At 41.5% G+C, this 27,627-nt stretch overlaps 1 protein-coding gene across 1 annotated transcript in view; it reads left to right on the forward strand.

Moving 5' to 3' along the window:
- Window positions 1–444: 444 nt before the first annotated feature.
- The window catches only part of LOC131672955 (papilin), a 74,620-nt gene continuing 47,437 nt past the window's right edge, over window positions 445–27,627 (forward strand). Inside the window, exon 1 of the mRNA XM_058950537.1 lies at window positions 445–778. Coding sequence (XP_058806520.1) covers window positions 756–778 — 23 coding nt within the window. The 5' untranslated portion in view covers window positions 445–755. The remainder of the gene's footprint in view (window positions 779–27,627) is intronic.

The following is a 27,627-nucleotide window of genomic DNA, read 5'->3' on the forward strand; positions in this document are numbered from 1 at the left end:
ACGAAATCGCGACCGCACATGTATTTTCTGCCCTAAAACGCAGAGGCGATCTTCGGCCACATTAATCTTTAGCACATTGACACGTAATGCCTTGAACCTCCAGCTCGCGCGATGCTTGCCACGGTGACGGCAGCCCTTAGGCTCGTGGACAAAAAATGGAAAACGGACTGCGGCCGCATGTAGGTATACACGCACGATGAGGTGGTGGTGGTGGTGGTGGTGGAGGAGGAAGAGGAGGAGGAGGAGGAGGAGGAGGTTGGTCGGTGGATCGGTTGAGGATGAGAAAGAGCGAGAGTCGAGAGCAATTAGCCGGGGCAAGTTCGGTGTATGTCAGCGGGCCTCGTCGGCGCGCGCAGCTTCTCTCTTTCGACTCTCTCTCTCTCTCTTCGTGCTGAGAGCAGTCCATACATACAACTAGTCGTCCGCCGACCCCCGTCCGCGAAGGTTCTCGAGAGCAGGCGCCTTATAAGCGTCGTGCTCGACCCCTCGCGCCTTTTCTCCACGCCGGTATCGTTAACACGCGCATGCTGTGACGGACGACATCCACATTTCGTTATTTTTTATGATTTTTTTTACCACGAAGCTTTTGCTCTGACAAAGTATTACTATTCAAGATTCAAGTGCTGCATGGGACTATATTAGTGAGCGGTGCTTATATCGGCCTTTTTTCGCGGCTGTTTTTCTTTATTAAAGAGGAAGTTTCAAACGAAAGACTGTTGCGGTGCCCCACGGCCCGTCGCCAACGTCGCCGGGTCATGTCGCCGGTCAGGAGCACGTGGTTAGTTTCTTTCACTTCTTTTTATATTTACAAGAAAATATTTTTCAACGACATTGATAATCGGTCGAGGTATGCATGGTTCCCTATCGCAGTATAATGTTCCACATGAACATAAATTTTATTGCTTTTATGTACCGTGGCTTTACTCTTAATACTAAAGTCTATAATAACCAGTCTTAGGAGAAAGAAAGTTTCTCCAAGTGTTATCTCAAATGGATGAATTTATTTTTGAAGATGAGGGTCGATTATTTTACTGACTTCTTTGAACTTGAATTTACGGGCTTTTTATCAGCAAAGTGATTAACTGCGGAGCGCAAACCCTCATTGCTGTAAAACCTAGTAAATTAAACAGAATCTATTGTACAAGTAACTTTCTAAATAAAGATTTCATTTTAAACATGTCTTGTATTAATCTCAAGATCCTCGCTATTCATAATGACTTAAAATTTATAGTTTTTACGGTGAAAGAAAATTAACGGTATTTTTTTTATTGCAAGACTGTTGCCAGGATTTATTGCTGTTTTAATTATTGACTAATACCATAATCCCTCATTAATAGAAGAAAATAATTTGTAAACTAAATTTAAAGCAAGACTCACCGCACCTCTCCGTGAGGAATTTTAAGCACGCGCTCCTAGTTTGCGGGTGGCTTTCCTCTCAATTTCCTCACTAGTTCTTTTTTAAAGAATATGTGCTCGACCATCTTCAGCATTCCATTCATGCGACTTTTTCAAAAATGGAACAATGAGCGCTGAAATGCTATTTTATTTTCTCATTCGTGAAGAATTCAGCATAACATATATCGCTTACCGTGTTTTTTCTTTCTTTAGCTGATTATCGAAATATAAGTTACTGCTGCAAAGAAACTAAATAAATTCTCGTTACGATCCAAGGACGAAATTGTATAAAAAAATTCTCTTAACGACGGTATTTCAAACAGAATGCTAGGATTGCCGAAAATCCAAAGTCTGAAAGCACGCCGAGCGCGGAAGTCGTTTGAGACCGCAAACAATCTTTGATCATGCGCAGCATATGATCAGTAGAAGGATCTTCTCACGAGGATCGATTTTTCTGATGAACACGTGGGGCGCACACGTTACATCTCTTATCCGAAGTTCCGCAGTCGCGGCGCATTGCTAGTTTAACCGTCAAATGACAACATGCTTTACCTAACGTAATCTTTCGAGAGAGCCAGCGGCTGATTGATTTTATTACCGCTATCCCTGCACTAATTGAAAATATTTTACGTTCAATTATCAGGCCGGCAATTTCCAGAACGACAGACCATAATTTATCTGAAGGATTTTAATGCTCTAATTACGAATATGACCTCAAAATTGTTCTAGCACTCTGTTTTCAAGATGTCTTAATCTAAAAGTGCAAAAAACACGCTCTTTTGTTATATTTGCGCTTCTATCATATCGCGAATTATTTTTTAATTGCAGATCACATAAAGCCAACTCGAAGTTTCATACTTACCCTTCAAAATCTTTTTTTCATATTTAAAAAATCTTTTTTTTTCCACAGAGATATACCGAGTCAAAGTTCAGTACCTTACCTAACGCAATATTCTATTCTGTACTATACTTTTTATACTACGCAGGTTGACATAATTTTAAAACTAAAAAAACCTTTAAAGCAGACAACGCGTGCCTGAAGTATTTTGATGCGCTGAATATTAATTCGACCGCAGAATCGACCTATCACTCTGAGACACCTAGATATTCTAATCTAAACGTCCTAAAAACAGTGTTAGAATATCTCGGTAAGTTAGGGCGATGGATCGATTCGGTGGTAGAATTTGGATTCAGCGCATAAAAACTTCAGGCACGTGTTATCTGCTTTTTAAGTTTTTTAGTTTTAAAATTTTTCCGCCCTGCGTAATATAGGATCGAAGGATAGGATCGAATATTAATGTAGCTAAGGTACATATCTTAACTTTATTTATGCATGTTTTGCAGGGTGAGAGTAGTACTTTGAGATAGCATTTTTCAATTTGCAATGAATCAATAATTCGCGACATGATAGAAGCGCAAACATAACATAAAAGCACGTATTTTTCGTATTTTTAGTTTAAGAAATCTCGAAAACATAGGGTGATAAAGCAATTTTATAATCAGATTAGTAATCTGCGCATCAAAATCCTTTGGGTAGATTATATCTGATCTCTGGTTCCGAATTTTTCTTAAATTTGTAAAATTTTTAAAATTTTGTAGGTTTGTGATTATCAGCTAGACATTTTGAATGATCTATTTTCATTATTGCTTCCTCGGCTAGACTACAGCACAAATGTAATAAGAGTCGAGCTGTTTTTATCCCAGTATTACGAGTTGGAAAAGAGAGTTAACGTTCCTTGTTCTAAAAAAAAATCAGATATTAAATCTGATGTGAATTAGTTAATTTACTTTGATAGCATAGCAGTGTCGAATTGAAAATAGTATTTTAATTAAAAGGTGCTGGGAACGAAACGCCTGCATTGTTATGTTTCTTTTCTCCACGAATGCCACTCGGCTATTCAATTTGAAGTGCTCATTTGTCGTAAAATAAAAAGAAAGAACGAAAGTAATCACTTATACTCAATTGTCCCAGAGGCTACACTTGAAAAAGCGCAGTTACTTGTTGCAGGCAGACAGCTCTCTCGACGTTGCCAAGGGGAAGGCGACTGAGTGTACGAGCGCATTGATTCTCGACTCGAATTCTCGGCAGTCTGCAGGAACACGTGTTCCCCGTCTGTTTTCGAGTGGCAGAGTTTTGTGCCCAAACCACATATTTCCGGAAATTAAACATTGTCATTCGCATTGCCTTAACGACAGCTACTTTTACCATTGAATATTCAGTTGGACAAGTTTGTTTCGCACACCACAATCGTACATAAGTGACTCGAGTTGCGCGCTCCCCCTCGCAGCACTTTGTAAACATAGGTTCATTAATTCCAAGCGGTAACTGCGAGCCACTTTTCCATTCGGGAGAGAATGCTATATCCCTGAAAATTTCTCTGCTGCGCTCGCGCGCGCGCGTCTTATTAAAAGAGGCCCCTTTGGCTTCTAGCACAACGCATAATGTACTCGTGCGTGTTTTCGAGTATATATACGCCAACCTGCAGCGAATAAAGAGTCATTGTTGAAAGGGAGAAGAAGCTTTCTTAACTTGCGGTGGTTGCTGGTGGCGGTAGCATATCGCGCCACTCCTCCCGTTCTTTCTCCCATGTAGCTAGCTACTCCGGGTGCGCATCTTGGCAGAACAATGGTTATATGTTAATTCTACGCTTGGCGTAGTCGTCCCGGGTTTAGCTTTTCCTTCTCTTCTCGTGTCGCCCCTTTCTGCCTTCTTCCTCTTCGCAACGAATCTCGCGAGCCCGACCTCCTGCTCTACGTCCCTTGAGGAACACCGAGGATGCAAATCTCGTGGGGGTTTTATGACACTTGAGCAGCTCAACAGAAATGAGAATTTTTCTCTGGTAATTCAAAACGGGCCGACAAAAAAAAAATCTGCCAAGACGTATACTCATTACAAGTGTCTCGGATCATTTTTTCACAACATTTTTCTTCGCGTGTATACCTAATTTTAGTTGTAAAGTTGAATTTTGAATATGTTTAGAATTATTGCCTTATACGGTATGTTCCAACAGAATATTTTATCATCTTTTAGACTGTCAGCTTTCGATATTTTTTGGCAACAAATTTTTTTTCTCGTTCAAACAAACTAGCGAAATTTAATTCATTAAAGCGATATTTTCTTTTTTAACAAATGTCAAGTGAGTCGTCATACTCTTCAGCAAGTAGTAATTTATTTTCTTATTGAAAAAAATGACTTTTAATTAAACTAACCTTCATACATTCGTTATAACGAAAGCTTGACACACATCGTTTTAATTTGTAGACTATTAAATTAAAAAAGAAAGGCAGAGACGTAATCTGCTTGTTCGAAGCTGCAGTGTCCGGTTCATTTCATTAGTGCTTTAAAGCCCATTGTTCATTCTGCTCTTTTTTACATTGAAATATCGTATTGGAAATAAGAGCATTGGTCATATGAATTCCACTGTGCCTGAAAAAAAGTATATACGTTTTAAAAAGTTTCCTAGTACACGATGGCAGTCAACGATTCCCACGAATAATCTGAAAAACAATAACCTCCAGTCCTGTCCCCAAAAAGCCGCCAGAGCTCAAAACAGTCCTCCATTTTCAACGCTAGCTTATACGCGGCTGTGGAACAATCGCTGCCACGGATTTATTTCGCCGGGGCAGGTCATTTAGCAATTGTGCAGCTTTTGTTCTTGCAGCATACGAAGACGTTGGAGTTTACGGCCTCGCTAGGCCCTCGCCCCGAATACACCGTTTCCTCCCCTCTTTTTTTCGCCGCGGCTTTCCGATGGTGCCGCCGGTATTACACGTTACACTGCGGCTTTCGAAATTCGCACCGACGGCCAAATTGTCGGCGGGAACGCTGTCGCCGTAGAGAGCGCGGAGAAGAGAACGAGAATTGGGCGTTAAAGGTTACTGTTATTGGGGTATTGACGTAGAAAGACCGCGAGAGGTGCTCGTTCTCTTTTTGATTTTTTTTTTTCTTCGCTGCACCTCGTCGGCCCGAAATTGAGCCCGGGAGATATTTTATTCGGCGATTTTTTAAATTGAATAGTTGCCTCGCGCCGCACCCCGTACGCGCAAATCGAATAGCGTTCAATTAAGCGAGACACCGTTCATAACCTTATGAAAACAGTTTATCCAATGGATTTTTTCAAACAGCGCATGATATAACGCGTCGATTTCGCGTAGCGCGCTGAAAATGATATTCGCGAATCCCGACTATATAACTAATAGCAGTTCGTATAATAGACGCGATGTATGGTGTAAAAGACTAATCGTCGCTGCGCCACTGGGGGCGGGGGGGGGGGGAGGGTGAACGACGATAAAAATTACGTGCAGCTGGAGAATCGGTTTTGACGTCTAAGGCGAAATTACGAACGAGGAGAGCAGGGGCGCGAAAGAAAAGCTCGTAGGCTATATGCGCACACGTCTTCGCACGACAAACCGGATATAAGTTCGATCTGTAGCGTCGGCGGCTTGCGAGGCTTTTGCTGCGGATTTATGTCACTTCCGCCTTGGTATACAGAAAACTCAATTTCAGAGCTCGGCCCAAGACATTGCCACTCGCTTGCGGCATTACGATCGACGACGGCGTGGCTTATTATTGGCGTCGCCGCGCTTACCCGCCCCAGTCGCAATTATACGAGTCAGAGATGTTTATGAGAGTCTCGCGGTCGCCAGCCACTTTTGACTTTGATCTTTCTGGATATTACTTGTTTGAATCGAATCGCGCGCACACGTAGATTGAGCATTCCGAAGAGTCGAAAAAACGGAAGAAAGTTTGATAGGACGAAGGAAAACAAAAGGATGCGGGGGGATGCTGCGGTTGGAAGGAAATAAAACTGTGGTGGAAAGTCATAAAGTTCAGTCCCTCGTCGAATGGAGCATCGATCTGTTTTTCGGAATCGTAACCTTTCACTTCTCTTTCTCTGTACATGCAGCTACGCACATGCAGCTCATGTGCTCGACGCGCATAAACAAATTTCGAGATGAGAGTAAAAAGAACGTCGTCGGTATTGCTTAGGCGCGAAAGCGCGTCAGTGACGTGGGAAACGGTCGGCCAAAGGTAAACTAGCTTTTTAGCTGTTTCCTGCGTAAAGATGGCACCGAGAGAAGCTCACGTTGCAATTATTTCTTAGGCATCACAAGACTGGTCACTAGAGAAAAACAGCCATCTCATCGCTTTTACTTAAAGTTTTTTTAGCAAGCTGTCGCGCTCTTTTGTCATCGTCAGGATATGAAGGTCGATAGCGAGGTTGTTGACTGTTGATATTGATTTATACGAATAGTTATAGGACAGCTCCGGTAGTTTCCTCGTTTCTTGCGACATTACGTCGATGAGCGAATGTGCTTTTCCTTCCAAGTCGATCGCTTAATTTCTATCACCATTCTCATATCAAAATTGACATGGCGGTAAATAAATATGTTCTCCGGTGTGTCTCCAAATATTCGATGATGCGCGAGATAGTGCATGACGAACACGAACGACATAAAAGTGCAAAAAAGCCGCTGCAGGAAGAGAGAAAGAGTGAGAGGGAGAGAGAGAGAAGGCGAATCCCGAAGGGCGCGAGCAATATAGTGGCTTTTGTGTCGGGAACAGCAGGACATTATCCCTCGTTTTATCGGCTTTAATGTACTCGGTGCTGCGCGTGAGTTCAAAGCCAGGCGTGCTTTAATCGTCGGAAAGTGCGAGCCCGCGAGTTAATTGTTTGCAGTGCCAACATCAGCGTTAACTCGGCTAGCAGTAGACAGTGAATGAAAAAAATGCAAATAATCTACTTAGCGAAATCCTGCTCCTTCGTTTATAACGGCCCTGTGCGGCGCGTTCTTTTGCAGTCAGGCGACAGTTTGATAGGATAATATTAAAAGAGAAAACGGCGCCGGCCAACTTTGGCAGATAATTGGTTTAAAATCTGATCGTTCTAGCGCAGTGAATTCAAATTAGATTACGGTAATAAAGTGCAATGAATTTGTTTGTACGTGTGTGCGCTCGCGCGGTTATCAATATAATGACTTGCGGCTCTTGCTTGCCTCCCGCACTATGCACACGTATATATCTACAGATGTTGCCGTATCATTCGATTCACTTTGAGCGGCACTGTGCATTCAGCGCAGAGTCAACGATATAGCCCTTGGCGCACACAAGCATACGCAGACCGGGCACGCGCTATAATTACTTATCGAGTTTTTATACATCCTCGAACAGACTTGCAGTTCTTATTCGATGAGTAATAATTGGCTGATTTCATAAAATTTGACGATAACGTGAGCACCAAATGGTTGGTTTTTATTTGGTTTTCAGCGAAGAAACTCAACCGAAAGCCATAAAGACGCGAGCAGCAGTTGATTGATAGTTCGAAAATGGGCGCCGAGGCAGGATGTGAGCGCGGCAGAGCTCCTTGAAAAATGACTTTTCACGCGCGTGCCATCGATGACTCGAGCGTTTCCGGGGTAGGAACGCGCACGTGTGTGGGCGTATTGCACCCTGAAGAGACCGTAGTCACCTTATTCCTCCTTTATGCCCCTTTGAGTTTCAAGTGCAAGCTGCGGATTGGCTTGGGACGAAGTGGAGTTTTAAAGCCTCGAACGTACTATGCAAACGTTACGACGCTCGGCTATTTTTTTATGAAAATTCGCTGTTACGTCGGAACCTTTCTATTTCCATACGCGGATATTTTATTTCGAGAGTTGGGGGTAGGTTTTCGACGCGGAGATAAAAATTTTTCATGGATATAGCTTCATTCGTTGGATGCATGCATGCACAGTGGGCCGCCTCCGATACATATTGTCTATCGATTTTAGCCTGAGGAAATGGTAGTATTTTCAATCGACTACTCCGATGCATCATATCATTATCGATAGAAACGTCCGGCCAGACAAGTAAATATTATGTATTTCATCGTGGATTCAGTAGGCGTATTGCATTCAAACTTGTGTGGCGCAAGAATCGGCACTGATTTAAAGCCCAGCCACTCGATGTTCGCTCACTGATTGGGCAGAAAAAATTATTGGCGAAGCACCGGCAGCGAATAAAGAAAGAAGAATGACGTAGACAAGTAACTATAACTATAAAGTACAGAGTGGGGCATTAAATTCGGGAGCTAGGTAGTCTCGAGAAAATGGAAAACCGATTGGAAGTTAAAATTTACGCGGCGTACTGTATCTCGCTATTTTTTTTCTCGATCAGCATTTCGACAATCCTATCGGGTCCTTTCCACGCGAATAGACCTCTCGCTAGGTAGTACGAGTTAGCGGCTCGGCACATGCGAAACTACTACCTCGAGATTTGGCGCCGCCTGCTACCTTCACTATACTAGCATAAATATTATGTCAAGATGCACGGATTTGTGTGCTCGCCTGTGTATACAATGACATCAAGTCTATCCAATAACGTAGCGCGCGAGCTTTAACTTCCCCGACAGCTTTAAAGAAAACATCGATTCATTTTACTCGGCAGAACCGGATACCGAACGTCTAGTCGCGTAATTTTCTTCGCTATATTTAAACTTCTTTTTCTTCTTTTTAGACGTGTTCTTTTCCACGATTGAGGATAAAATCTCTGAACGACTTCGTACAGACTTAATGGCCTTTTGTTCGATGTCTTAACCAGTTTTCATTCAAATGCTGACGCTGATATGATTTTGCGAATCATTCGACCGCTAACATAAAGCTTTGACTATTTACCCGCGGTCATATCATTCTCGATATCAGAGCCAAAAAAATTCAATATCTCCAAGTAATGTTACAGTCAATAACTTTTTAAAAATAATATCGAACATTCTGAACATAGTACAACTCTGTAAATCGTCACGCCTCAAACGAATCCGTCAATATTGTTACATAATCTCCTGAAAACGTCCACTTTCTTTCCATTCGTCATGATTGCGCTCGAAGCATAATTTGACTCTTCGGAAAAAATATTATCTGAAATTATACACGCGTAAAAATTAATAATTAAATTATTAAAGCTTTATGCTAAAAGCTTTTCCTCCACAATCTCGTATAATTACACAACTCGAGTCGATGTGTGTATATGCGTGCGCGGCAATCAATTGTTAAGTCTCTCGAGAGCTAGGAGCATAACAAAGCGAAGAGGAGAAGGAGGAGAAGGTAGGAGGATTGGTTGGCCCCTTGGCATGTGTAGCGTAGAATGCTACGACATGTTTGATCATGGTAATTGCGGACGATGTATAGTCGTAAACGAGTGGGGGATATTATTGGCGTCGAGGAGAAATCTTGGTACGCGCGCAAGCTCACTTTAACAAATGATGCAGCACCCATACACGTGTTTCCGTATAGTAACCTCGAGGATGAGGAAAAGTGGCCGCTTTAATATTCTTTGTGGGTTCTACAATAGCTTGACGGGTGTATCTATATTAATGATGATTGACTCTGTGTATATTTTTGTGAGTGATTTCGAATCCTTTGATTTATTGTTACCTCGATGGTCTCATCATTTGCAATATGTGTTTCGATAAATTAATCATGTGCTTCTTTAGCATATTTTTTTGTCCTATCTTATTTTCCTCTGGTAAAAGCTTCTTTGATTACTCAGAACATTCATTATTGTAAAAATTTTATATTTAAAAATATTTGATAATTATATGAATCACGCGAAGTCAGCTGATTTTTGTAAAATAAAAAATGCGAATTCAATGCCTAGATATCTGCTTCCCATTTACGCAAAACCCCTGATACATGAATACCAACACGTTATACCATCTCTTTTCGAACAAAAAAAAAGCTTGAACTCGTGAGATCGCGTATATGGCCCGTCGAGCTCTAAAAATTAGAGAGAGAGAGAGCCCGAGACAACCGTGCAGTAAAGTTGATGACACGATGAGAATTGTTCTTTCTCTCTTATTCTGTCTCTTCTGATTCTTCCAACCGAGCAACCTGTTGCTATACGACTTTTCCCCTTTTGCATGTAGCTATGCTCTTCTTTCACTTAGTCTGCCGCTGCCGCCGCCGCCGCTGCTCTCCTGATGCGGCGAAGGCCTCAGAACGTTGGACGCGAACCACCTACGTATGTATGTATGTATGTCCCTCCCTCTCCCTTTATACTTCATCTCGCTGCCGCGCGATTTACGCTGCCGCTACCTCCGCGACTTTGCTGATCTCTTGATCCACGTTGTGCAAGCATAGAAGAGAGTGGTCACATCGAGGGGTTATTTCACTCTCACTTATGGATCTGACTATCATACTTACTACCATGTATATGTACATGATAAGATAGGTTTAGAAAAATTTCCTTTACGTTGCCTGTAAACGGTAATACCTATGTATTATGTGCTCGATGAAAATTTGCAATGACAACATTTTTCCTACTCTTTGTGCAATTCTTTTACGTAAATGTGGAATACGTACAAAGAAATTTTTATTTATTAATTTTAATTTAAAAAATCAAATCCGATTATTTCGTCCTTCAGTTGAATTTCGCAGACAATACATTTTGCTTCTGCATAAAAATGCCTACAATCCTTTTTTTGTAATGTAAATTATCTCGATCCAATTAAGTATTAATATCCCACGAATCACAGTATATTTACATTATTGAGCATAATTCGATTCTCAGAGCCAAAATGTATATATTTGATCAGACCTCCCTATTAAAAAATAATTTGCCGGGCGAGCCGATAAAATACAAGTAAAAAAAAGAGAGAACCACATTTCAGGTGGTTGCTCTCGCTTTCTTCGACCTTTCTCAAAAGAGGCCTGCAAAAGATTAAAAGAATATCAAGAGCAAACCAAGCGACAGAGAGAGAAAGAGAGAGAGAGAGGTAGAGAGAGGGAGGGATTAGACGTCGAGAGAGCTAAGGATTAAAAAAATGAAGGGGGACCCTAAACGGGATTAAAATAGTCGCGAGAGGGTATGTAATGAAGATTTCAGATGAGAACGAGCACTCTGCTGATGCTTTTTACGCTCAGTTCGATTTACGCTTATATATTTTCGGTCCACAACGAAGCGCATCTTCGTTTTGCTGCCTGCCTGGATGCTTCTTTTTTCCTATATATATATAAAATCATGGTCTAGCATCTGGTAGACGTCTTGTTTTTTTCGAAAATGGAAAAGTGAACGGAACTCCTTTTTTGTCGGCAATCCCGCCGCGGGTGAGCTTTTTTTTCGTCAGACTACACATTTTTTGTCCTTTGTTTACATTCGTCTAAAAATATATTTTTTCTTTGTTTCCTGTTGTAGATAAGTCATAACATGTTTCCTCGTATATATGAATCCATCTCAAAATGACAAACGTGTGAGTTCGACCTAAATTGATTTTACGAGCCATAAACTTAAAAAAATTCGTCTTACAGGAAAACGCTTCGGAAAAAATGCTGTAATATTTTCATTTACGCGAGAGTATAGGACTGTATGCTCACGTACGTATACAATTGAGCGCGTCAAAAACTAGTTTTTTACTGGCTCACAGCACACACAATAGCCCTCCCCAAAATACGTGACGAAGTATCGAGAAAGATAGAGAGAGAGAGAGTGAGGGAGGAGGGGGGAGAACTTTGAATCGTCATGATTCATTGTGTCGGCACGAGTAAACCTTTAAAAACCCATGGCTCATCCATTTTACGAAGAGAGCTTTACAAAGCTTTTGATTTGCACTTTTGACGCGTTTGTCGATCGGCCACATCCTATTGCCGCTGCGAACGATCGTAATATTTGTTCGAGGCAAACCAAACCAAAAATCTAATGGACTATATCTATCGACGAGACGGAAAGGAAGCAAAAAAATCCAAATTCACGATGCGAATTGGGTGATATAATAATGCTAAAAATTGTCGAGCGATAAACGAAAGTGCATCGACCTAAATAAACAGCGTAAAGAACAGAACGCGACGGCAGCTCCTTTTCGTTTCAACAATGGCTCTCATGAGCGACGCCATCGGTAGACTGGAACCACTCAGGCTCGTTCCGTTCAAGGACGAAAGTCATCAATATAGCCCTCCTCTCAAGCACGCGTCTCTTTTTCTCTGCGTCGGCAGTTTCGCCTCTAAATCTTTATGGTGCTTGCTGGTATTTTTTAATTTCTTAATCACCGCGAGCCCGTCGACGTTCACGACACCCATAGCCTAGTTTATAGTTCATCTATTACAGAACTCGCGCGTGGCGATTTATGAAGTTGCATGAATTTGTTAGCAGCACGCGCTGGCGGAGGAAGAATAATGCGCGCGCGCGCGCGCGCGAGGACATTGCTTTTTAATAGGCGTACCTTATTTATGCGCTCGTCAAACTCGCATCTGTTTGTTCCGGTGCGGTTGTTCCGAATTAGGTAAATTTATTTGAGCACCTACTCTAGAAAATTAAACAAATCCATTATCCGCGATCGCCCTTGCCCGCGCTCGCCTCTCATCAGTTTATTTTAGCCGAGGTTCAACTCTTATTTCGGCTGTACCATCGTGAGAGCGCTTCGATTAATAGCCGCCTTCTCTCAATATCGTAGTCCGCCCCAGCAAACTTCAAAAGCTACGCACATAAACGACGTGCGCATGACGCAAGAAAATTCTTTCGTGCTGCGCGATACAGTTTACGTCTCGTAATAGCATCACCAGGCGCTCTTGAAGCTCGCGATCGGGTAACGTCATTAATTTAAAAAAGCGGCGACAGACATCGTGGCGTGTTCGACACTCTGCGCGCATGAGACTCCTTCGCAAGACGCAACTCGCTCTTTTTAAATGACGATAAGTCTGTAGCTGGTGAATATTGATCGCTTAGGCCAATGCTGTCGCTTATTTCGTTCGTGTTTATCATACGCCGCGCGAATCCTATGCTTGCGCAACGACAAAGCGCGATTCCGCGACAACGTATTACAAGGTCCCCGCGTCGCGTGATATAATATGCGAGGCGCGACAGGTCTGCTTACAATTGAAAGCGCTTGCGATTGCGAAGCGCTCTCGCGAGCGATTAAATTTACAAGGCTTGTTTCCAGGAAGCAAGGGAGCTGCGCGAGATGCCAGAGGGCATTGCACAGATATCCTTCAGCCGAAAAGAGATAGTATTAGGACCTGTTCCTCTACGCTATAGCCGACTGCAGGAATGCGTCGTCGAAGCAAATGATTGCCTCCTTCGCCTGGCTGTATCTCCCCTTCGCGAGTCCTCGCGTGCTGCACTTTATAACGTGTATATATAATATCGGCTGATCGATATATATGGATACAGGCCGACTTGCCTTTTACGCCTGGCTTGCTCTCCTTTCCGCCTCGTCGATCATTTCCTGCCGCCGCGCCGTTTCGTTTGTTTGCCCTTGGCTCTGAAAGCTGAAAAAACCATTTCTATTTGATATATCACGTATGCGGGATTACTGCCACCGCCACGCGACTAAGTTCAGAGCGACATTCATAAATTGTGCGCAACGCGCGGGGCACAAAGCGCAGAGAAAGCATTTAGCCATTTTTGTTTGTTCGTTGGCAAATGCCGGTGAATATAATGTGATCGATAACAAGGCAAGTTGTAATTAATGAGGGTAAATAGAGGTGTCTTTCCTCTCCCGCATCTAATTGGAATCTTTACGAGGGCGCGCTCGGCGTCCCATCGTCACGATTCTCCCCGTTTCCGCCTGCCTGCGCCTGCCCGCGCTTATAAATCAATTCCACGTGTATAGTTTTTCGATTAAAACTTGCGAAGACGCTGTGCCGCGCACGATCAAACACTCCGCTAAATTATACATCTCATCTTCGCTATAAGATCTCACACAGATGCGTGATATCACTAGATTTCGCGGTGGGTGTACGCGTCCTGCGTGTGTACCCTTAGTCGTTCAAGAAGAAACCCAATGAGCGATAGATAATCGCTTATCGCTTTACCGCCGTGTAAATGAATTTCCTGCTTGCTCTCCTAGTCTCATTTTGTATGTGAGACGTGGGGAATCTTAATTGGAACTCTCCATCCCTTAACTTTTCCCTCTATTTTCTTCTTTTTGTTCTTTCTTTTCTTTCTTTGCTGATCAGCTCCGCATGGGAATTACGCAAGAATTTGTATTATCAAGTGGAAACTCTTAACTGTTTTTTCCTATCACTTCTCTCTCTCTCTCTCTCTCTCTCTCTCTTTCTCTCTGTGGACTATCGTTATAAGATTTCACGTTATTTTGATATACGAATTCTGTGCAGCTTGCAGATGTAATCCGCGGTAGGCGTAGCGGCGCCCATAATCATGAATCCGGCGATAAATTTGCCGACGAGCGCGCAATCGTACGAAGAGTATGCTTACGCATATACGTTTACAGCCGAATAAAACCAAAGAATCATAAAGCGTTGCTGCCTATAAAGAGCAAAAGCCTTCTATGCTCTGCCGCATACCCATCATCCACATCGTAATCTCAGCGTCAGCATGTGGCTCTATATCGACGCCTCGAGAGATACAAGACTTCGAAAATCGCGTTTTCTAAAAAGAAAGGTTCGAGTATCTGCGCTACTCTTCACCATGTGTCTATATCAATCGACAAGATAGAGCACATTTCGTTATCGAAAAAAGGTGGATGGCGTAGAATAAGATGATCGTGCTTTCCTCGCGCTTTTATATATATATAAAATTAACGGCGCCGCGTCAAGAGCTAGTCCCCATGAGACTCGTACTTTTCAACCGTTATTGATTTTTTCATCTTAAATATTCATATATGACATTCGTATGCAAGAGTGCGGTGTCGCTCTAATGATTAATTACAGAGAGAAAAAGAAACTTTCAAATTTTCCATTCGCGCGGGACGAGACAGCAGGCAGTGAAGGGAGTATGCCCCACCTCGCGAATTTAAGTTCAATCTGAATGTTTGATTGAATAATTTTATAGTTGTGCGCCGACACTTTGACCCAGAATTTCGCGTGCGCACGCTGCGTATATTTTAAAACTCGTTATAATTAGTCAATGCGCTGTGAATTGTTCAAAAGTGAGAGGGAGGACTTTGAGGAAAATTTAAATTTGGGAATTCCGTAGCACATAATTCAGTAAAACAGGTGTGACTAATCGTAACAAAGTTTATAACCTGCCTCTATAGTGTTTCCACTTTTGTGACGTGTGCGCACGTTATTTTAAAATAAATGAGAACCGAATATTAAAATGATATATCCTTTTTTTGAGAGATATATTATGTAAATTTTTAACAATATGGGCGTTTGTTCAAATATGCTATGTCAAAATTTATTCTGTCTCGCTGGTGGGTGTACAAGCGGTGTCGCCCTTTTGTTTAACGTTCGTTATCTGAACACTATACGGTAAACGAACCATATGAAAGTAGATGAAGCGTCAGAAATTCAAAACATTGTTACTGTATCTCATTTAGCTGTACTTTTTATACGACTTGTCAACTTTCACAATGAAAAAAATTTCTTAACTTTGTTAGAATAGCACATTTTTTCATCCCAGCACTTTCTCATTTGCAGAATAATGGATAAAATCGATTTTTGCAAATCTATATTGAATAATTGAAAATATCTCGGTGCAACGTCATTTTCATCAGCATAACATCTACAGACGGCAAAGGATAAAGTAGATGCTTAATTAGCTATCGCAAATCGATTTTCAGTTATGAAAATTGTTCCGTAAATTTATCGCGACGGCGAAACTTTCCTCAAAGAGAAAAACAAGATCAATCCTTGAAACACGACAAGTGGACAAGGAATCGGCACCTTATCTCCGTAACAGGCTTCCGGCATCTCTATTCACCCAAAGCTTTCGGCGAAAGCTCCATATCCGGAAATCGATAAAAAAAGAATAAAAAAAGAAAACGGTAACAATCGAAACGACACGCGGATTCGGCCACTCGTAAATCGAAAGCTCAGAAACAAGATAAAATGAAAAAAAATTTGTTGCGCAGAGAGGCCCAGTGAGGCGTGCCTGCGCTGATTGCGTCCAGCAACAGCCTCGTGGGCTTTGATTGCGCGCGGCTGACTCTAATCTGTAATAGAATCGGCTGGGCGCGCGCGCAAGCTAGATAACGTTGCTGCTACTGCGCTGCTCGCGGAAAACTGGCCGTTTCGTACGTTCGTTTTCGCTGCATACAGACAGCATCAGTAGTGGTAGCACGAGCGATCGTCTTTTTTTTTTTTTTTTTTGAAGCCTCCTCCCGATGCGAACAGCTATCGGACGAATCTCCGATAACAAGATTAACGGAGATATACGGACGATTCTCACGGGAGCTGATCATTTTATGTCTAGACGTTATACTACCCTATACGTTTATGTATATAAATAATTACCGTTGCCAGTATATTTCTCATTCATTGGGAATATCAAAGGTAGAAAAAGCGCTTAATTGTTACTTTGATCCGTCATTGAATTTATTTATATAGGACTGATTTTATAGAACTGCGATATATGGTCAATTTAACAATGATGTTGGATTACTCGATCATACAAATTTAATCTGTAAATATTTAGTATAGCTACAGTACAAAATTCGATAAGTGAATAAGATGGAATTACAGCGTTTCTTTGAATAAAAATAAAACTAGGTTTTCATATGCAAGCTCAGCGCAAGCTTGCAAAATCGCTTTAAATCTTTTATCGTGCCTTGAAAAAAAGTATTCTCGCACTAACTTAACACCCACAAAATTCATAAAATAAAAAAAAAATCATGGGCAATGCGCCTGAAGCGGTCATTCGCGTTATTCGCTCTTTTTCCAAGCCATCATCCTTTACTGCGAGACCGAACGCTTATCTGATGTTTATGTGACGCTGACGTTCAAACGGGAAGAGAGAACTTGATAGACGTTCCTTCTGGAGCGATACTTTATGAATTATGATTGTGATAAGGCTAACCTGGTGCTACTGAAGTGTCTTTCTTTCTCTTTCTCCCCCCCCCCTCTCTCTTTCTCTCTCTCTCTCTCTCTCTCTGGCTACAGTGTTTACGGCCGCAGGCCTGCGATCGATGCTTATTGGATTTCCCGGGCTGCCAAGACGCCACACCGAGCCTTGATTTCAACCGGGCTTTAGCAGGCAGCGAAGCTCGATATGCTCGCAGCATCATAGGCGATGGATGCTAATGTTTCTTTGAGCGTCTGACTGATCCTCCATGTGAATTCTTTATGATATTTTATAGCTTGATTCCGGGAAATGAGATTCCGCAAAAATATTGTATTCCCCAATACCCGAGGCTAAAATAAACTTTCTAAAATATTAACGTAATTGCGAGTTTACAGTATTTATGATAATCCGTCGCTTTCTGCTTCGATTCTCAGTTCACGTTCCCGCGCTAATAGTGCGGCAAAATCTGGCGGCATTAAATAATTCACGAATCGGAAGAAATCCTAATATTGCAGAGAAACAGTGTATTATGATTATTTGACGTAAAACATCGACTGACGGTGGATGCCGATATCATTCTTTATAGGAAATATTCATTGAATGCAATTTTGGACTACATCCCACGAGTGAGAAAAAGTTACGAAGTATTGCAAATCACTGAGCAAGCCGTGAAAACAAATAGAAAACCGTCAATATCCCCGCGCGTTTATTACCATGCCGCTGCTGTCGTCTCAATTTTCGAGAGCCGCGCGCGAGCTTCAGAAGCCGACAATTCCTTTTTACGTCTATCTCTTGCTCGCCGCCTAAACAGACGTCACGCTCGTGTGTGGTACGCGTGTGTGCCCGATGCATTAGCTCGAACGAGACTTTCCCGTAGAGCACAAAATCTGCCGTCTTTTTTAGCTTTAGCGCACACGCGCCCGTCTCTTTTCGTTATGTACGCATATATAACGTTTTTCTTTGTTTCTACGTTCTTTCTCACTGCCGAGCGTGTAGCTCCCAAAAGACTTTACCTCTCTGTATCCATTCCACTGTGTGATCTCCTCTTTGCCTGTCACATATCTTTCACTCGTATACACGTTAACGATCTCGACGATGGTTTACGGCTCACGAAGTTCGTTTTCGTAATACAATTGGTTCATTTTAGATTTCAACGAAATTTACTCTTATTGGAACTTTTGGTATTTACGTTATAATTATTCGCTGTAGTATACCGATAAGCATTTATATAAATATCCGCGAATAAATTCAGTATCGATTGTTAATCGTAAAGTTACTTTTAGATATTTGTTTTGTGCACGTGCACGCGATTCTTGCTATCCCGTTTATCTCGTGAAAGAACAATTATCATTAAATATAATTATTTATAAACATCTGACTTTATTTTTTATATATTTTATTACCCGTAACGATAGAAAGCACGACAAATATATTTTTAGAAAGAGAGAAAGAGAGAGAGAGAAAGAGGTTTTCTCGAGAACAATCAAAATCAATTGGCCCTTGCAATCTCGCCTTTTGCCCGCTCTGTTTCCTACAATATATCTCCTTCAATCGACGCGGCAAACCGTAAGCACACACAGCTCAGAGCCGCTCGCTCGGCTCCCGCATGTGCAGCAGCGTAAAAAAATCGCGAAAGCACTCACTACTTCCTTCTTTCAAGGAGCTTACAGGCGTACGTCACCTCGTGATCTATGCTTTCTTCCTTTTATTTTTCTTGATTCTTTTTTTTGCTTTTACCCCTTAAAATCTTGTATACGCTTTTCTTTTGTGCCACAGAGCTCGCGAGTGCGCGTATATCCTTCTCCGTCCGCGTTATTTAATGCGGCCGGCGTTTCTAGAATTAGTAGGTCCTTCGAAAATCCTAGAATCTTCGAAAAACGGCCTGTTTCAGTTCGAGGACAATTTACCGGACGGATCGCTCACGGCGGAAGTAGAACTCTATGTTTTTTTTCCATTTTTTTAGTTTTGGCGCCCGACGCCAATATTTTAGGTCCGTGATAGGGCGTTGTATTTCTGCCACACGCGTGTGGTGTTGAATCCAAAAATTATAGAGTTATTATGTACGGTTAGACGATAAAATTGAGGGTCAGTAGAACAAAGTTTTGGATTTGTGTTCTGGTAGGTTTGAAGAATCATAGAATTATTCATAGAACACTCATTTTTCACTCATTTTGTTTCACGAAGAAAAATATTTGGATAATAATTTGAATTTTCCGTTCAACTGCAACATAGCAAACACTTTCTGTGTAAGATACCTGTAATTTAAAAAAAATAAAAATTGTAAAAAAAATGTTTTAGCGTACTGGAAAGCAAAGTGTTTATCGAGATTTGCCTGATACAAAAAAAGCCTATTAGTTACTCTAAATTTTTCCATAGATTCCAATATTTACATTGTATACGCATGACGAGATAAGTTCTAGTTAAATGTATTTTCTAATAAAATTTTCTCATTGAATACTTCATCACCGAGAACAAATATTACATTACCGTCAGATTCGTTAATAGGTCACGATGCAATAATTCACTAACTTGCTACTTAATTATATGATTGCCAATTCTGCTGTTGATTAAATGTTTGGTCAGTTCAAGCCACATCGTTAAATAGAGTAGTGTGTGCCAACGGAGATAGATGATGAAAAACTGAATATGGAGAAAATGAAGAGCGAGTTGTTTGATAAATTCATGTATGAAGTAGAAATTATTTTCGTACCGATAGCTATCTGAGAGAGCGAGCGCATTAACTGAACGATTCAGCTCAATGGTATACTTGAAAAAGTAGGAGAGGTAAGCGCACGTTCGTTTTTCGAAAACTTGATAAAAAGTTACGCAATCCAAGTAAAAGAAGTCGCGAACAATAGTTAAACGAGCAAAAACACGCTTGGTTACGTCAAGTGTAAAAGAGCTGTAACGACGTGGCCATACACGTTACATGCCTCGCGCGCGATCCCACGAGGCAGCAGATGTGGCGAAAACCTCTCGCGGACGCAGGTAAATTTGCGCGGCAGCCGTGACCAATTGACTGTTGATTCAGGCCAGAACTGTTTATTCAGTGTTTCGCGCATCTCATCACGTTGGAAAGCAGCAACGGCAGCAGTGAACATGAGCTCTCCTATAATAAAGAATACAACACGGCGGCAAATCGTTTTCAGCCTGATACTTTGAATAATCGATGGTGTCAAAGTAACGTCAAAATCAATTTATCTTTCCACTGAATCGCTACTCTTTTTCATTAATTAATTAGACGCACTTTCGTGTTCATTGCTGTCGCATTTGGATTACTCATACAGTATTGTAAGATCAATTCATATTTAAATGTGTTTCAGGTCTGTTTGTTATAATGGAACATGCTCCATTCATTAAAACAATAGTCTTTCTCTGTTCGTTATAAATCTTGCTATCAGTATCGCTCATAAATCATCTCTAAATTCTAGAGTGGCGCCAAAAATGTTTACGTCTGCGAATGGCATACGTAATTAATAGGACGTAGTCAGCTGTGGCAAAGTATATAGCCGTTTGAAATGTGTCCGCGTCACTTCACAAGCTATCAAAAGTTCAGGTTCCATTCGGAAAAATTAGAAGAGAAATATTATGTCGTCAACTAACGTAAAAATGTTATTCGTAGTTCTTAATTAGTTTTATGAGCGACGAGATTAATTTATCAGTCACTTGCACGTCGAACTGTTTGTTTTGCGCCAATAGTAACGGGTTGCCCTTTATTTAAAAAGCTGTTAAATTTTTACTTACTCAAAGTTTCAAAGCCACTAGTTTAAAATTGTTCCTTGCATACTCGTACCGCGTGGAGATAAAGTCACAGGCGATAACGTTGCGGCGACAATCGTGAATCTTCAAACTCGTTATTCTAAAGTCGATTCACCAACAAGGGTCAACTGAATGGAAAGCACGAGATAGCGAAAAAATGAAGAGCGTGTTCGGCGCGTCCTCACTTCTCAGCGTCAAAGGCAACGCGGAGAGAGGGGACTTTTGACGAGTTGGACTACGCGCACACGTCGCGGTCGTAAATCAACGGTCGTCATGTAAGAAGCGCATAAATATCCACTGGAACAACGCATTCGCGGGCATATGAATTGATGAAACAATACGAGCTCGCGGCGCGGTGGTAGTCGCGCGACTCAAGTGAAACAAAGCACGCGATATAAATCAAAGCTCAGTGGCGCCTTTAAAGCTCCCGGTGAGAGGGTATAATCAAAGCGATTCAATAGCGTATCTCGTAAATTAACACCTTAAGTGCACTTGGCGCTTGCGCGAAACTCGCGCGAGTTACGTCTCTACTGCGAATGGGGAGTGCGCGCTATTAATCCAATTGACGTGGCAAGCATTTATGACACACAGACGCGTGCTACGATAGCTGAACCTCCACACCGTCATCACACGAATATGTATGCGGCTGACGTTTATGCGCGCGAGCAGTGTGTGGGTGTGAACTAGTGTCTTCATTAATTAATGTTTTACTACCTGCGAGGGACGATGTGCAGCTCGCTCGCGATATCGAGCCTTAATCAGAACTGCGCACGCGAATAGGCCTATTGTCGGCTTTGCTGTATATCGAAATCGAAATGCGCCTATTGAATGTGGCAAAGGTAAACGGCCAATGGCAATAGATTGCACAAATACGAGATTAAATATGTTTAGCTGGTGGGTGAGCGAACGCGAGTCGGGATTATGCCTGGCGCGTTTGAAATTTTCATAATTACATTCCCTAGGCTTTCATTATTTTTTCTTGATTTTTTTCTTTGCTTTATTTCTTCTACCACTAGTCTAAAGGATAGAGAACTTCGCTTAATCCGGAAGGACGCCTCTGCTGTGGAATTTTAATTAAAATTTAGCTGAGATTCGCTGTCTGTTACAAGCGCGAGTAGCGAGTGCATGTGGCCGCTGCCGTTTAGACTGCGTCTATTGTGTCAAAGGGACGTTTGTTTCGAACGAGTTAACATATTGCATCTGCGTTGATCGAGCTATATTCCTTCTTTCGACATCGATTTAAGCTAGCACGATAAATGAAGGCATCGCGTGGAAAACGAACTCCGCTCTTCGCGCGATAGCTTTCGTCTCTAATTACGCAGATACGCTATAATTCTGCTTGACATTGCAGGCAGCGACGACGAGGGTTTACTTGACAAGCTTGCGGATTTTAAATTGCAGAGCGCGTTTTTGTCGTCATGAATTAAGCGCAAGTTGACAATCTCTCTCCCGACCCTAACGAGACATATACGCCCTCCCGAGCCATCTGCTTGATACTTTGTTGGAGATGCAAGACGGCTTGTTGTTGGATCCACGGTGCATTTCGCTCTTGCATATTTTATCGACAACAGTCATTATGAACGTGCTCTACGAAAGTTTTCAGTCAAAATATATCTATTTATCCACCATTTCGAAGGCAGTTCCATGAATTTTATCGAAGTTTATTCGCATAATGATATTTAAGATACGATTGTTTGAGACTTCTTATTGAGTTGTGCTATTATGACAATGAAAATGTCAACGAAAATCTGAAAATGGTATGACTTCCCAAAAAAACCTTTTAAACTTTGATCTCGATTGATATGCCAGTGCGTGGTTACTCGAAAAACCTCTCATCGCGTAGATTACGGAGAAATTGACTAAGCAGCTTGGAGTATAGCTTTAACGCTATAACGGAAAGGACATTATATATGTACTCGCATAATCGTGCGTGATGCAGTCTAATCACATCGCGGTTCTACCATCCGCGCGATACTAACTCAAGACTTCTCCCTTCAAGACTATACTTGCCTCCCTTCGTTCACCTTGCTGTTTGTATATATAGGCATACGCACCTACGTATATGTACTGCACATAGGCACATATATACGCTTATACATGGCACGTGTATAATGTGGTCTCATAATTGAATCCCTTTTAGCGGTCCATAACTATTCATGATATCTTCCTTACTAGCACAGCGGCGCGGACGACGATCCCTGGCGTATGCACCCGACTCCCTGCAGCTGCATGCCATTCGTAATTAATAATTTATCTTATTTCGCTTTTATACGCCAACTTGCGACATGACCAGTTTCTTTCCAAAAATATTATGGTCACTAGGTAAGTGTGTTATTTTTTCATCAAACATGGCAATTCGACTGATGCAGCTCTCTGTTATTATGTTCAAAAGTGAGATGAGATTTGACGGGAAATTGCCTGTCATTAAACGATTTATCACGTAGCTGCAGTTCAAGCAAAATCGATTTCTCTCCACTGCTCGGGCTGCTAAAGCGCTTAGTTTACTTTAAAGAAAATTACTTCAATCGAGTTTAATTTTATAATGCTTTAAGCCCGAGATATATTCGGTGCTTACGACTGACTTGGGCTTCAAAATCTTCGATGAATAAACAGATGGATAATTACATGGCAATCATTCGGTTTGCAAATCCTTCGTAAAATGTTATTGTAACTACAAGAAAATAGTGAGTGGACCGTGCACTTTGACGAGATTCCCGTGCTAATAAAATTACTGGCTACATAACTTTGCCATCGATTTACCATTCGATCAATTTTTAGCACGATATCTAGACGAAGACGATTAATAATTAACATGATTTCGCTGCACTAACTTGGATGTTACTTAAAAAGTGCATTGTGCACAAAGGCTAGAAATAAATAGAAAACAAATTCAGTACACTCACCGCCGCATAATTCCATTGGATTTTTCATAAAGCCGTCGAACGGCAAAAATGCTCTTGCGCATCGCGGTGGTATCGTGTGCGCGGGGGAAATAGCAAGCATTCCTGACTCATGCTTTAAGCCGCGTATAGTTCGCGCTCACTGTTAAACGAGTTCACGTGAGTTTGCGCGCAGCAGGGAGAGAGAGAGAGAGAGAGAGAGAGAGAGAGAGAGAGAGAGAGAAAGAGAGAGCGATAGAGAACGAGGATTTCGCAGCTCGCGTATATATGCATGGCGCGATCGTGATGATGCCGACGCGCTAATAACAAGTCGGCGAATCGAGCGCGTGTACGCATGTTGCTTCGAGCGGTTGCTTCTTCTTCATCTTCTTCTACCCTCAATGCGCAGGTAAATATTTTCTTTTTTTTCGAATTGCCACCTTAGCGCAATTTCGGATTTGGGATAAGCCGTGCGGCAATCTCCATGTTGTGCTATACACGGCGCGGATATAAGTGCCGCGGCAAAGGGTACCACGTACAGCCAATCAAGTGTGCCTTCTCTGTGGCATTATGCATTTGAGTGAAGTTGTTGCGTGCAGTACATGAGCTGTTTGTGGCTTATTGGCTGATGGTGGCGTCTTTTAGGGAACGACCCACTTCGATTTGCAAATTTTCTGTGAGCTATAATTGACTTGTATTTTCTAAATGCTATTTCGGTTGTAACAGTTCTCATTTTATTGATTATCTACAATATCACTGAGAAGATTGCCACTTTGTAATGAATTGTTAGTAAAGAAAAAAAACAATTTCGAAGAAATATTTTTTCTTTTCGCAATACAAGGAAGTTATTACTATTGATTCTTCGTGCGTCAGCAGAATTATAAATAGATTTTGCTCAGTTCAGCTTTAGTAATTAAGTAACCAGAGTAAAAATTCTGCATAGTTTTGGAATTCAAAATAAAATATACAAACTTAATTGAAGTTTAGATCGACAGAAACAAGAAAAAATAACACTGAATTTGCAAGTTCTCTGTACTTTTGTTTATGATGGAAACATCTGAATACTAAGTATTGCTGGATCACAACGCGATTTACACTTTACAGATCTAAACTGAAAATAGAATGGTTAAATAGACTGCCACTGATTGGACTCCCGGAACGATATTAATAACGTATGTATATAGATTTACGCAAATAGCTACTGTTAGATTTTTTATCTGGGATGCATGTACATTAGCTATAGGAAAAGGAAAAGTTATCTCAGCTGCATTATTAAGTTCAACAAATGATTGAAATAACAAATAAGTGAAAATACGCTTAAAACATGAGATAAATACACGCGGTTTTCACGCTGACAACGTGAATGTCACACAACTCGTCTGCCTGAAAGTTAAGTCTGACCCGTCTACTGCGATTGCTCTGTTCTACACGGATGAAAGATGTAATCCATTTAGCTAAGCGCTGACAACTTGATTTCGAAATCAAGAAAAGTGTAGAGTATTAAGTAGAAAGAACAATGATCAAACTTTTTGCATCTTTATAAGAAAATGTAGATTTTAAACATTTTTATTTCGTTACTTACAAATAAATAGACAATATATACCATTGTGAAATTTCAATAGTATGATTGCAGCTAATGAAGTAGATACTTGAAAGTAATAATGCAATCATTAAAACCTTTTCAATTGTTTCCAAACATTGTTGCTTCTTATTCTTTATCTTTACTCAGAACAAATAGAAGCTTTCAGCGATTTAAGACTTCCAAGATTATTGCAATTATATACAAACGACCGAGCTTACCATATAACACTTTACATTTAGACCTTCTCAAAAATACCTTTATAATAACTATATAATTAAGCTTATGTTTATGAAGCATATTTAATATTTATTTATGTTTCATTTCATCTCCTAGTCGCGCAGAGTATTCAGATTCAGCCTCATATTCCAAATCTCTTTTGAAAATACTTATCAGGGAGCTTAATAATGAATTGAAAGATCGCATGATGTTCGGTCAAAATACACAATAATTCTCACTCGTGAAATCAATCACTCATTAACTTTTAAACAAGCGCCCGCGGGCATACATAGCGGCTGCGCAACGATTATAAAAGTAGGGAAAAAGAGGTGAGGTCGGCATCTCGCTCGTTAGGAGGGTGCAGAGGAAAAAATGCGTACTCAGCGAGAAAACGGCGCAATTTCAGCAGATTTTCCTCCGCGCGCCGAAAAAGAAAAAAAGAAAAAAAAAGGGAAAAGGAAAATAAAGGCCAAGAGTCAAATTTCAATGAGAGAGCGTTGCGAACCCGGCGGGGTAATAACGTTGTCCAGTAAATATTCACGCAAGAAGAAGGGGAGGTGGAACATTCTGCAGGCTGCAAATGCAAATCTCTTCATCGTAGGCCACGACGAGGACGAGGCAGCCAAAGAAACACAGCTGGAATATATATGCGAACGGGAGAAGATGGCTCTGTGTGGCTTGCCGCAGCTGCCGAGAGGCTTTTTCGTCCCTGTTCGCGTGTGAGCGCGCCGCGACGGGGAAAACTTGGCGCTTACCTCTCTCTCACTCTATCTCTCTCTCTCTCTCTCTCTCTCTCTCTCTCTCTCTCTCTCTCTCTCTCTCTCTCTCTCTCTCTCTTTCGTCGGAGGTTTTCTACTTACTGGCGATGGCGCGTACCTACGGCAGCGCCTATAGCGACAACAAGCATTGACGGAGTTTTACCCCACGTTGCTGTTTTACCTTCACTACGGAAACTAATGCTTTTTCTCTTGAAATTTAGATGGATCTCAACTTCCAGTTATTTTATAAGTTGCCTTCAAAGGTGTCTCGTCAAACTCTCCTGCCAAGCTTAAAACTTGGAAGTTTAGTCGTCTGTAAATTATAACTGACTATTAAAATAATGATAAATTTCCAACGTCACTTTGTGCGCGCATAAATCATTGCGAGCATTGTATCCGCGACGTATTTTCTCTGCTTGCAAGCAGAAAGAAAGTTGCCGGTCGCGTATAAAAGCAGAAACGGCACGATCGAGGATACATCGCTGTCGCCAAACATCAGCGTCAAAGCGAATATTTACTTTTAAAATGCTCACAGCCGTAGATGTGTATTTGCATCACCGTAGAAGAGGCGAGATCTGCATGGCAATGAAGAAGATGTAGCCAGCAATTATCGAGGGGCAGCCGCGCGCGGCGTGGACAGAGACGTTACGTAAGCGCGTTGAGAGTCTCGCGCCATGCCGTCTGCGCTGACGAGACTGTAAGGCGACGTTGAAGCACCACTACGCCTCTTCCTTTTGCACTTGTTGCAGAGTTATAAGAAGCCCCCACGGGCGGCCTCCAGCTCGTTTATCGCTCAGCGATTGTGCATTCAGCCAAGAAGTACTCGCTTTCCTTTGCAGACTTACGGACGAAATGCGCGGGAAAAAGCTTTACAGCTTCGAATTTTATTTTTTTATCTTTGCCAGTAAGAGCGCTTACTTTGCGATAAGTTAATTGCGTTTTTTACTTATTTATTTACTTTTTTTTGAAAGCACGAAATTACGCTCGCTGCGTTTTTAAGGAACTGACGGTGGGCGTGATTGAATTCGCTGCGCCCCGAGAATTCATTAAGCTACACTCGCGCGCGCGTCTCGGATTTTATCTGTGCGCCGTTGCTTTTTTTGCAAGTGCTCTTTGATTGATTCGTTACGCTGTATGTGTATATTTTATAAGCGAAGAGCTTTTCCTTTACTTTATACAACATTGAGCTGACAAGAATAATCATATTTCTGTGATGATTCTCGTTCGAATTTCTTCAACCAAACTTCGTTAGCTGGAATTGTAAAGAAATTTCTTTCTACAGCAAAGCTATTATCCGCATAAATTTACCCTGAGCAAAAGGAGAGCAAA

This window comes from Phymastichus coffea, unplaced genomic scaffold (genome assembly GCF_024137745.1).
Source record: "Phymastichus coffea isolate CEN01 unplaced genomic scaffold, Cenicafe_Pcof_1.1 PCOF00163, whole genome shotgun sequence".
In the NCBI taxonomy this organism is placed as follows: domain Eukaryota; kingdom Metazoa; phylum Arthropoda; class Insecta; order Hymenoptera; family Eulophidae; genus Phymastichus; species Phymastichus coffea.